At 39.3% G+C, this 13113-nt stretch overlaps 1 protein-coding gene across 1 annotated transcript; it reads right to left on the bottom strand.

The window, feature by feature from the left end:
* Positions 1-200: 200 nt before the first annotated feature.
* Positions 201-13101, bottom strand: txndc16 (thioredoxin domain containing 16). The gene is made up of 20 exons (XM_062414417.1): positions 12967-13101; positions 12478-12644; positions 11285-11367; positions 11039-11112; positions 10863-10937; positions 9763-9884; positions 9448-9538; positions 9195-9363; positions 8188-8357; positions 7990-8050; positions 7758-7896; positions 7518-7664; positions 7263-7322; positions 6870-7074; positions 5819-5955; positions 5116-5200; positions 4488-4629; positions 3760-3947; positions 3296-3486; positions 201-479 (listed from the first exon to the last, which is right to left on the bottom strand). Exons 2-20 carry the CDS (start codon positions 12629-12631, stop codon positions 235-237), a joined length of 2538 nt encoding a protein of 845 aa, XP_062270401.1. The 5' UTR covers positions 12632-12644; positions 12967-13101; the 3' UTR covers positions 201-234.
* Positions 13102-13113: the final 12 nt, after the last annotated feature.

Below are 13113 nucleotides of genomic sequence, written 5' to 3'. Positions count from 1 at the left end.
ATGGAGCCATCTTTAACTTTGCATTAATACAAAATATCATGAATCTGTTTTTGCTAAATCTTTTCTAATCTAACAATACATGAATTTCAATTACAAATTCAACAGAAGTGTGATAAATACAGCATAATACAAAAATAAAGAGTATATTTAAAATATATATATATAAAAAAAGAAATAACTGAAGGCCAAAATGAATAGACAAACGTTTAATCAGTGGCTCCTTTCAGTCTTACGTTACAGCTCAGAGTGAGGGTGAGGATCAGGAGTGGGGGAGCTGGAGGAGGAATCTGAAGTCTCCTCTACCACCACATCATCTTCCACATTCGCCTCTGCCTCTTCTTCTTCCTCTTCTTCTTCTTCTTCTTCGTCTTCCACTTTAGGAGACAGCTGCTGAGCGAAGCCAGGGTCCTCCTTGTCCATGATCTTCAGGAAGTCGTAGTATTTGACGGAGGGAGGCCAGCTATACTCACCCAACATCCCTACGGAGACACACACACACACACACACACACACACACACACACACACACACACACACACACACACGAGGTATAGGATTACAATATAATATATTGATGAACGACTTCTGTGATATTAAATAATGCCACATAATGAGGGTAACTGGTAACTTGAGAGCAGAAACAGTTGAGTCAGCCTTCACTTCTAGACACTGAGAAGAGTTTTGAAACTGCTGCCATGGAAACGTAATCCCAGGATGTAAAAACAAGAGGCTTAAAGTCGCTCTGCTTCTCTAAAGGCTGCAGGTCTCTGGTTTCTCACTTCGGGATGACTGAGACAAGTCACAGCGAAACCAGCGTCTTATCTTGTCCCTCACCTATCGACAGAGTTCAAAGGTCAAAGGTTAATGGGCCCAAACAGTCTGAAGTTACCTCAACAATCAGCACTCTGATTTAAAGACCCCTTTTAAAAATGTTTACTATCATTACACATGTAGCTACTTAGCTGGAAGCTTCTTGCACATACCTTTTACATTCCTCACAGGCAGAGCAGACGAACGCCCTGTCACTGTTTCACCAATGGCAAAAACAGCTGTACCATAATGTAAAAATGATGAGATATTACCTTTATATATTTGGAAAATAAGGCAGACATCAGAATGTTAATTTTCTCTGAGACTATAAATTAATTTGATGTAATTCCGACCTTTTATTTGATGTTTTTCCTCCCAAAGTGAAGTCATTGCTCTCTTTTTAACAGATGCCCTGCTCCATACTTTACTGCCATTCTTAATCCATTTAAACTCATGAGACACACAACTCACCTCACTCTTTTTTATTTACTCTGGATAAAGTCAATGAAATCAAGTTAGTACTGATCCTTTAATGGCATCCTCTTAGTGTCTTTTACTTTGTCCTACATCTGAAAAACACTTGATTGGAACTCTTAGTCAGTTTGTATTAAAGCCAGAACTTAAATACTATATACACATTTATTTTAGCCAGATGTGTCCTAATGTGACCCACAGTACACATTTTTATATATGCAAACGTACACATTTGATCTATCTTGATCTGAGGGTTAAATCTGGTATCTCCAGCTCCAATATAAGCTGCATCCCATCGCTGCATGTATGAGGGAGATAAGAGCAGACTGGAGAATCACTGCTGCAGTTTGAACGTCATTTCATTATAGTAACATACCGTAAATCAGAGCTTTCGTTGCTGCATCTTATTGATTGCCTGGCTTTAGCAAAAGTGCTCAGAATGCAGATAGAGTACAGACAACCAGGATGTATAAACAGTATCTAATGAACAGAAATTAAAAAAAAAAAAAAAAGATCTTACTTAATTTAAAAAAAGAAGAAGAGGTGAGAAACGACTGACTCATTTAGAGAACGGTTACAGTAAACAAAGATGGGAAGTGACTCAGAAAGAAGTGGTGTTTTCATTCTTGACATTCACCCCACTGTTAAGTGTACTGATAGGGAGAAAGACTCAATAGAGCATCTGTTGTGGCCCTCTTGGGAGTTTGTCAGATCAGAAACCAGCATGAGTAAACCACTATGTGAATCATAATGTACTTGCCCTATAGTAATATACGGGAAGATGTCAGTAAGCATACTTTCTCTCTGGCTTCTGGTTTGAGGTTTGTAAGCTTTCTTTAAATGTGACTACTGTGTGAATTTGCTGGCGGGTGCAGTTTAAAAAAAAAAAATGTTATATGCAATAAAGGTTTAAATTGAACTGGGAGACATTGAACCACTCAACCAAGCAGGATGTTCACTCTCAAAATCTCGTTAGACGATTTTTAAGGAAACCTAATTATCAGTTAACTTTCAGGATTCGGGAATAAATGTAATCAACTTTTGAAATGTAGGAAATGACTCCTATCTGTGCTGTACCGCTGAACCTGTCATGAGCCTCCTGCTGGAGTTCAGGCTGAGACACACATTCCAAGTTTATTTTAAAAAATCTTTTTGGGAACATATCTTTCCATTTTTAAACTGACCTCGTGTGGGATGAAAAAGAGAACATCCCTTCCATAAATACCAAGACCTCATAATGGGAAAAGATGGAAAATGCAGTTCCTCAGATAACGCACAGACTTACACTTGCATGCAAACAAGCATCAGAATGTTTGCGTAATTTAATTTTATAACAGATGGAGCTATATTTCAGATTATATATTATATTTAAACGATATATTCCTACAGTGTATTTTCCCAAGATTGGGTGATATGCAAGGGCTCATATGTCAACAGGAAGTATGAAAAGGGGATTAGTGAGAGGAAGAGAAGATAATTTCCATGTTTCCGTGGAGAAAACATGGCATTTATTTATGCAGCAATAATGTGAATGAAAGATGCAGCAGCAATGTGATTGGATACGGCTGATTATCAACTCCTGTAACTGTATTACGTGTATTTTTAAGCTAAGAGTGGCTTGGGAGTGTTTACATACAACCGAGTGTAAATGGATTAATGGTAGATTTCATTATGAGACTCAAGCTATTTATTCATTTTGCAACATATTTTTGCATATATAACCTATAGCCTATACATATAATGCCTACACATGAAAATGGAGCTATTTTATAATACTAATACATAAAAACTGTTGTAAAAACACTAAATTCACAAGCGATTTTAGTCCTTGGTTAACTTAAGATAGACGTTTTCCATTATTAAAATAAAAGATGGATTGGATAAATAATTAATATTATATTATATTTAAAATGATATTAGTACTCAGTCAGATTCTCTGCATATTTATGAGGATATTGGACATTACCTTTTATTCTTTTAGTGATACTCTCTTCTCTCCTCTCCTCCTTACCTGCTGATGACTCAGTCCCGTCCTCGACCCTCTGCAGCCACTGCAGCACGGAGGGAGTCACGATGGGGGTGCTGGGTGGGTACTGGTAGATTTCACCTCTGGAGGGCAAATGAGTGAGGACCAGAGCAGGGAGGGGGGGCATAGAGCCCAGGTATGACCCCAGGACGGACATACCAGCTGGAGTACGTCCACTAAAATACACACAATATATATTAAAATATTTATGAATTCAGCTACAGATAAGAAGAAAATCAAATAAGGTAAATATTTAATCAAATCAAGATCAGACTATTGTTTCTGGCTATGTACATGATAGATGAATGGAGTAGATAGACTAACGCCAGCTAACAGGCTGAGTCCAAATATTTTAATGAAAAAACGCTGTATAAGGTTTGAGATCAAATAGCAGCGTATGAACAAGTGCTGACTGAAGGATGATTGATGGTATTGATTGATGTACGTACAGGTGGATCCAGCAGGCCAGGTATCGCTCCATTCTCTCTCCTCCCGACTCTACCGCTCCTCTCATCTCCTCCACCAGCGCCTTGTTCTGCCTCCGCCCGATCTCGTCCTCCTCTTCTCCCACAAAGAGGAGGAGGAGGGCTTTGCCCAGGGTGAGGAAGGATGGAAGGTTTTCCACCGTCAGCTCAGGCTGGAGATACAACAGAGAATCAAAGTACAATAAATAACTTTGTAAAGATTTATAAAATAAGGGCAACAGTGCCACCAAGAGGGAGAATGTGTTACTGGTTGGATTTTTCATCCAAAGTGCCTTAAAATACAAAGACAGGAATTTGGGAATCAGACCCCTGACCCTGGACATTGAACTCATCTGGAGCCAAATTCATAAGTGGAAAGCAGCACAATAAACACTTAGAGGGAGGGCTGAACTTGTTGAGAAACATCTTGAATACAGATAGCTGCTTTCACATCAGTCTGTTGCATTTGTTTACATCAGCAAATGTAAACTCAATGACCATGGATGTATTGAGGAAACAATGTCTAAACTACGTGAATCCACATATGGTGCGTGTTATCTGTGACATACTGTGAATAATTCCATCCTGACTTTCACAATCTGAGTTAAGAAACCTAGGGATTTAGAGTTTTGGGTACATTTATGTTTATTACTGATAAGTGCGCAAAATGTTTAAACATACACACACACAGACACACTCATGGTTTGATTTACCAGCGGATGCTGCAGCGCAGTGTTAATATGTGAGAGCAGCTCTTCAGCGGAGGGGAACAGAGGCAGCGTGGAGGGATGAGAGTGTGTTCTCCAAGATGGAAACACCAAAACTGCAGGAAGGTCCATGGTGTGTTCTGCCGCCCTGCACGACCGACATGCACACACACACACACGCACGCACACACACACACATAAGCAAACAACACATGCACAAAAACAAATCAGGATCCTAAATCATGTTTTTTATGTGTGTGCTCCAGGGAGTGTCAATAAAGTAGGTATTTGTTCATGTTAAGAATGGCTTGTGTTTGTTTTTGCAAATGAACTCTTTACACATGCACACACAAACACACTGAAAAAAAGCATCTAACTTATCAAACACATAATACATTATATGATAAAAAGCTTTTTTCAATATCTGACTAGAATTCTACCCTAACATAAACCTCTTTTACCATTTCATGCCGTCTTTAAGTTCAATTACAAGTACGACTTTTAAGAGTTAAAAGAGCACAGACAACTCATAAAGTGCACATTTTCTCTCGAGGCTTGAAGACGTGCGAGCACTTGAAGGTGATAGTCAGAGACAATCTTGAAAGAAGAATGAGTGACTTTATAGAGCTGTTACCATTTCTCTGCCAGCTCATCTGTCAGCAACCCAGTCAGCACCTCCCCTCTTAATGACTTCGCTGCTTCGGTAAACACCTGCGAACCTGCCGGGACAGACACACATCAACATTACAATGCTATATGATTTTATTACCAGTGGAAAAGAGATGAATGATAAGCCAACAAATCACATGGTGTGAACAGAAGAGTGTTATGTTATATATATTAAGAGAGAGATATGATGTAGGTAGCTCCACTTACAGCTACATAACAATAGCAATACTTGTGTCTGAGCATTCGATTGTGCTCGTGCTGCATCTATCACGTCGTCAATCTTTCATGTTGCACATCTGGTGCAGGGTATTTCCAAAAATATGTAACTGCTGGCCTCTGGAGCCCTCTTAAATTGACCAAATCCTAACACTTATAATTGATTGTAAGGATAAGAGCAAAGTTGCGTAATTCGTCATTTTGAAGCACTTAAGGCAAACATTTGAGTAGCGTCAATAATGACATTTGTATGAAGTGTAACATTTGCTTGGCTTCTGCTTGTGTGCAGGCTGCTTTTCGTTGCCTTCTAAGCGGCTTTCAGTGATGGTGGATGCTCTCCAGCTGTGGGTGGGCTCAGTAAGGGGTGAACTGTGCTGCAGCAGTTTAATGCAATAAATAACAATAAAAGAAGGTAGTGAGAATACAATGTACATACAAGTGTAGCACATTACCTGCATGTGTGTGTGTTTTGAATAGTCCCAGCACTTTATCAGGATTATAGCCTGCCAGCTCAGGGTAAGGCACTTCTTGAAGGAACGATGTCACTTCCTCTAAGGTGGACAGTGGTACGGGAGAAGGCGGGCGACTCCTGGATGAAGAATAGACAAAGTGCACGTAAATACACGTGTGAGTAGATAGACATATCATATATAATAAGAGATATGAGTAGTGGAAGAGAAAGGTTGAAGCATTGTGATGTCATTCTTTTTAAGGAGACTCTGAAGCTCTCTTCAAACAGCAGCAGCATTTCCTCCAAATTCAAAAAGGCAGTTTGCTTTCTTTTGAGCAATTTATTTATGTTTGGGTGTGTTTACATGTGGCTGAGCTAATATATCAGCGTGTTTCCTGTGTGTGTTTGTTTGTAGCAGTGTGTAAATACCAGATTATTTATGGCTATAATGAGGTCAAACGGACAAGAAGTGATAAGGCGGCCCTCGTTGGCACACTTCTCATTGAATACTTCCTTTAATCTCATTTTTAATCCTATTTACAAACATGTCTTTAGCCAGTTTTATGTCCTTGGTACAGATTGCAATGATGTCCAAGACAAACATCCGTGCATTTAAGTTAATTTTGGCTTTCCTTGACTTTCTTTATCGTATCTGGGGATTTCAGTAGCACCACAGTATTTCATACATTATTAGATGCAGTGCGCTTTGGTGGTAGTTTGCTTGCATGCTGATGACAATCAAGTATTTTGTTTGTTTTAGGGCTGCAGTCTTTGTAATCGCCTGGTTGAACATTTGAATGATTGTAATCCAGCAACAGAAGATGTAGAGATACTGACTTTTATATGCTGGTATGGATCAAAATCACTGGATACTACATTTCCCATCATGGTTTCCGCTATGTACTAATTTTGTCGGGGCGGGCCCCCAACATTTTTTTGATGGATATTGATAAGATATTGTAATTCCTGAATTGTCATATCTTCTAAATTAACTCACAATTGAGACACATTCAAATCTAGAGAAACATTCAAGTCTCAAGCAAACGTCTCACATCATGATGAAGCGATGCAACGCCTCACTACCCAGCATTCCTCTGTAATGCTGGGCTGACTCCTGGGGTCGGAGCAGCAGGACGCTGGGGAAGGCTGTGATTGGCTGGAAAGGGATCGGGAGGGAACCGCCCGTCTGAGCGGCGCAGAGGTCGGTCCACTCGCCACAGTCGACGGCGCACATCTGAACGTCGTCGACTTCAGACTCTGAAGAGATCAAGTGTTTCATTAATATCTAAATGACACATTCTTACAACTGTGTTACAATTACGAGGAATGAATAACAAGATAATTATAATGAATCATCTCCTACATCACAAAAGGCAAAATTCAAATTTTTCATGAACACATCATCATCATCATGGGTTCAGTTCATATTTTGTTCTCCTGTTTACCTGAAAGTCTCTCTGCAACGTCAACGAAGGAGCTGAGAAAAGCCATAGAAACAGCATCCCCTGGTGGTAGAAAATACAAACTACATTTAATACCATCCACATTTAATGTCACTTTAAATTTCATACCAGTTTGCTTACCCTTGCTCAACAGAACAGTGATTTTTTTTTACAGTGTGATTAATTGAAAAATAAAGGAAGAGCACATTTCAAGCAGTGATAACACATTAATGTCACCCAGTGTGGAGACTGTCTTACATTTGAGGTAGAAGAGCACCACTGTCAGGCTGCTTTCTGCTGCTGCAGTGTGGAAGTCCTCAGCGGTCAGTTGGGTGATTGAGTCCATGTCAGGCAGGTGTCCTCTGTTTTCATAGACGATATCTGCAATTTCATCGTCTAAACTGCCTGAAGTCAAACACAGAAACACATAAATATACACATCTCATCCTCCTTTTCTAGTTTGATTTCTATCATCTTTTTTAACGTGAAACACTTTACCCAAATGTGAATATTCCTCCTCATCTTCCTCCTCCTCTACCTCTTCCTCCTCCTCCCCGTCTGCCTCTTTCTCTTGATGAATAAAGAGCTCCATGACCTCATCGAGATCATGTAAGGTCAAATACTTCACCTCTGAACCCTGGAAGTTTAACATTGAACACACACGAAAAGGTAAAACATACATGGGTAAAAATAAAAAGTAGTTATGTTTGTATGAATGTCATCATCATACCATCTCAGGCAGCCTGTAAGCAGCATTATACTCGTCAGGGGTTTTCACAGCAGGACTCTCTCTGATAACACACACACACACACAGAGAGAGAGAGAGAGAGAGAGAGAGATAAAGGTAAATTTAGATTGTTGTGATGTGTTCAATACAAAACGTTCAACTGCACAGAAAAACTACTACTATACTGATGATGTATGCACCTGTGTACGAGCAACAGCAGGGCCAGGCCACGAAGCCTCCAGGCCAGAGTGGTGGCCGTGTCCAGGTCAAGGTGTTCGGTAGCAGGACGAGAGAATAGAAAGACCTGGGGGGTCTGCTGGTAGGGGAACTGGGGGGGCTGGACTACAGAAGGGTCATCGTATACTTCAGACTGGTAGTGGAGGATGCAGAAACATATTTAATTATTTTACATGATTTTCACCTTTAACTTAACATTTTAACTGAATTCTTCATACGACAAAATGAATTTTAGATTAATTCATTTATTTATTTTTTCTGAAGAGCCACAAACTGATTTTCATTGTGTTTTCACAGTAAAAATAAACTTCTTTCCATCTGAAATGATCAGCTGATTAATCAACTGAAGACTATTTTATTTATTATTCATCTCAATTATTTTTTAATCAAACATGACAAACATTTGCTTGTTCCAGCTTCTAAAATATGAGGATTTGCTGCTATTCTTTGACATTAGTGCCGGTAAACTGAATATCACTGAGTTTTGGACTGTTGGTTGAATTAAACAAGACATTTTAAGATGTCATTGTGGGCTCTGTTGAATTATTGTGGCTGTTTTTCACTTTTCATTTTATAGACCAAACAATCGTTGAAATTAACTAATGTAAAGGACAAACCCTCTGCAAATAAAAGTTATTCATCATCAAGTCCTCTGCAGATCTTTGTCTTGATTCATTGGTTAATCATTCAGCCTTCAAAACATGACAAACTAGTGAGAAAAATGTTGTATGTTGTAATGATGTAATCAAACCACTTGTTTTGAAATTCCTGAAAAATGAAGAAATTCAGTTTTTGCTCACATTCTAGAAGCTGGAACTGAACTAAGTCATGTTTGGCATCTTTGCTTGAAACATTACATTTAATTGGTTATATAAATAACTAAAACTAAGTGATTCACACACTAATTGTTTCAGCTGTAGAAAAATCTTCCAATACTAATAAATCTATGCTGAAAGATCATCCACTTTACCACAAGCGGAGCCTCCATGAGCTGCAGGAAGGAGTGCAGGCTGAGTGTGGAGAGGGGTTTCCTCATACGGGTCAAAGGGCAGCGCTCAGAAGTCATTGGAGTCATGAACCCTGTGTGAGCCCGGCAGTGGAGGAACCACACCAGAGACGACGGAGAGGATTCATTCACACTGGAAGAGAAGATGGAGAGGGAGACACACAATGAATAAAAGGAAATAAATAGAAAAGAAAGAGGATGAGAGAAAAAAACATACCCCAAGTGTTTTAAGACAGGACCTCCGGTTATGAGGATGAACTGGTATTTGGATCCGTACACGTAAGCTGTCTCCATCATCGATCTGTGCTCTGAAGTAATACGATCAACAGAAACAAAACCATTACTTTGATGAGTCAATGAAGTCAATTAATGAATCAGTTTCCTTCAGGAGTTGCCTGCCAGTTCTTATCCATTACTGTGCTGAGACCAAGACGAATATCATAAATCTGACTCGGATATTTATAATGATTCAGACACTTTATTTCCTCTCATCTTTTCCTCTCTACATCATCCCTCTCCCTGCTCCCCACACCTTGTGTCCCCAGACTGCTGACGTAACCCAGCACAATATCCTTCTTCCCTCTGGCTGTCTTCTCCATGGCCAGCAGGTCTGCATCTGAATGGACGTACTTGACCTCATCGCGTAGGATGGCACTGGAGGAGAGAGAGAGACGGACAGACAATAAGTGCGTTTTCATCCACCTGTCATGTTAAAGGATAAGTCTTGGGTTATCTTATATTATTCCTATTGTTAGTAAATGCCAAGAAAAGACTAGAATGTATAGTTTCTCCTTTTTAAAAATGCTGAGTAATGCCCTTAAGCAGCTGGGCATTGTAGTTTTTAGCTAAGCATACTCAAACAGGAGGAAACTGTCCATTTTTGGGGGACTATTTTCAGCTGTGGATTAACACACATCCACTGTGAGAGAGAGCATTTACACTCATATTTCCTGCTGTCTGAAGATGAAGAAAAGGCAGTACAACCACACCATAAACTACATGTCATCATGTGATTTATATGTCGAGGTTGTGGTGGATAATAGCCACTTATTTACTATCTACAATCATATTACAAGAGTAATCTGTTGACTGTGTGTCTGGTTACGTTATGGTTATTTATTCCACTAAAGTGCTTCTGTCACATTGTGTCGTCCAATCTTTGCCCTGAGACACACAGAGACAGAGAGGGATGGACAGGAGCAAAGAGTTGCTGTTAATATGAGTCATTTCCTCATTACACACTATGATGACAGCTTCATTTAGTTTTGATTAGTGTATGAAAAGCACAAAGTACTGCATGAGAATACATATAAAACTGACTGATGTTAAATAAATAAGAAATGCTAAAATATTACATTATATTTATTCTATGTATACATATGTATATGTGTGTATTTATATGTGTAGATATATATTTTTGTACATGAATACGTGTATATATGCATATATATATATAGAAACATATATTTAGTGTGTGTGTGTGTGTGTGTGTGTGTGTGTGTGTGTGTGTGTGTGTGTGTGTGTGTGTTATCTTGCCTATGTAAAGCATTTTGTGACTAATGCCTATGAAAAGCACAATATACTATACTTATTTAAAACTGTCTGATAAGTGAGGGAGTGTTGCTTACTCACAAAAGGACTTCGGAGACGATGGAGTTGACGTCAAACACGGTGTCCAAGTCAAAACTCAAGAACTCTTTCCCGCCCCTGACAGAGAAAATGACAGTAAAGAGTTCGAAAGAGATTCTAACACAATAGCACAATAATACTGTGTGTTTACTAGAAAGTGTAGTATAGCATAAACCTACCTGAAGAGAAAAGCTGTATGCAGTACTCTCTCATTCATACAGTATGAGGGAAGCAGCTCTTTATTGCAGTTGACCTAGACAGAAAGAACAAAGGATTTATTCTCAGCATGAAGGCTGAAAAATCACATAATCCTCCAACCATAAATCCAGTCCACACACAGCAAGAGACTTTCAATATTTGTCATGATTTACTACGCTCAAATGTTGAAATGAATAAAATATGAGTCGCTCAAGTCCTACAGTTACCTTGCCCACCAGTATCCCATAATCCCGCAGAACCTCAGCAGACTTCTCCAACTCCACCAAGAAGAGAGAGATGGTTGGAGAGACTGGGAACAAAGGAGAGCAGAGAGATATACGGTTAAAAGAGTCAGATATATTGCAGCTTTCACACGAGTCATAATCTGGATGTTGATTTTAAACTGACTCAGCAGAAAGTTCATATTTGGTGAATTAAAATCCAACCAATCAGAATACGACATGAAATGACACTAAACAGCTTGGCTACATTAAAGAGCTAATGTAAAGCTGCTTCTATAGAACATATTTACCATAAAATCTGCATTTCATGTTGCTTTTTCCCCTATATTTCAACTCTTGCCCTCTTGTGGCCATAACCAGGTCCACACTCAATTAAGTCTACTTTATTAATATATTAATGGGGCATTTTACACCTTTATTAGAAGAGAGGGGAGAGAAAGACGGGGAATCACATGCAGCAAAAACAGAGCGGTGCATATAGTCGTTAACATGTATCTGCTACTTTTTAAATGTATGTGGCAGCACTGTGATGTATGAGGCATTCACCGTATCATATGACATACCTCGTGACTGATATGCAGCATTCTGACACAGATTGCGATGAAGACTTAATTAGACACATTTCTCACAGAGTGAAGATTGTTGGTGAGCAGTCTATAGATGCACTCGGGCCCTCCTCGATTAATTAACACCCACACCTTTTGAACGTCAGACCTCTAGTTTGTAACAAGGACTTTATGTTCTAAATTTCAGCTCATTTACAGTCATGAAGACATTAAATAACTATTTTCACACACTTGGCAGTCCTCCCTATGAGAAACACTCCAACATTTGTGTGTAAATACGAGGAATACTCCTTTAAAAGGCTTTAAATTCTCATGATGTGGATCCAAATCTATGAATTCCATATCTGCTGTGCTGCACCTTGACAAGTGTCTGGATTAATGCTGACACAACAGCAATATTTTAACTTTGAGTGTGGCCAATTTAAATGCAAGTCCATCAAAATCGGCCGTTTTTTTCACCTCATCAAGCATTGTGCCTTAGTAGCTAAATGCTTCTGACATCCTCTGCTGGGAAGGACAATTTGTGAAGTGTGTGACAGCTCTGACAAATGTGTTGCACACCGAGGAGATTGAGTTGTTTACTTGCACTTGACAGTAATAGAGCAGTCCTACCTTGATGCTCAAAATAGATAAACATCATTTTGGCGGAGTGCAATTTGTCATAGAAGTCGGCCGCAGTGTATTCTACGAGGTCTGACGTGTTGGCCTTGTCCGTGCATCCTCCTGACCTCGTCCACAGCAGGAGAACAGCGACACACACCCACATGGTGGAGGACGGGCTGAGGGGGAGAAATGTGGAGAAACTGGGAATGTAAATGTCATATAGGTATAGGGGAAAAAACATAAGAAAACATGAAAAAGAACTAGCTTGGCATTGTTAGCACTGCCCCTTTACTTATATATATACAGCCTAGCAATGGAGTTCAGCTTTACTTATTTAATGTGGTAGTACAAAAGGTCATGGATACAAAACAAACCAAAGAAGAGTAATATGAACACTCACTGTTATTACACATAAGCTACACTGTTATATGTCATTTCATCTTTTATGACTAAGCTGTAATTAAAGGAGCAAGCAATGTCAACAAAGCTGAAACCTACCTGAGAAAGTTGAGGTAAAGTTAAGGTTTAACTTTGCTCTTTCCCAGTGGTAAAAAACGTTAGAAACCACAGTTAAAACCGTGGTGAAGAAAATATAACTACATTATATCTCTAATGTCTAACAGCAGCTTCTCCTCAAAGAGTTAA

This window comes from Scomber scombrus, chromosome 24 (genome assembly GCF_963691925.1).
Source record: "Scomber scombrus chromosome 24, fScoSco1.1, whole genome shotgun sequence".
NCBI lineage: Eukaryota > Metazoa > Chordata > Actinopteri > Scombriformes > Scombridae > Scomber > Scomber scombrus.
This window is presented reverse-complemented; position numbering and strand designations above follow the sequence as displayed.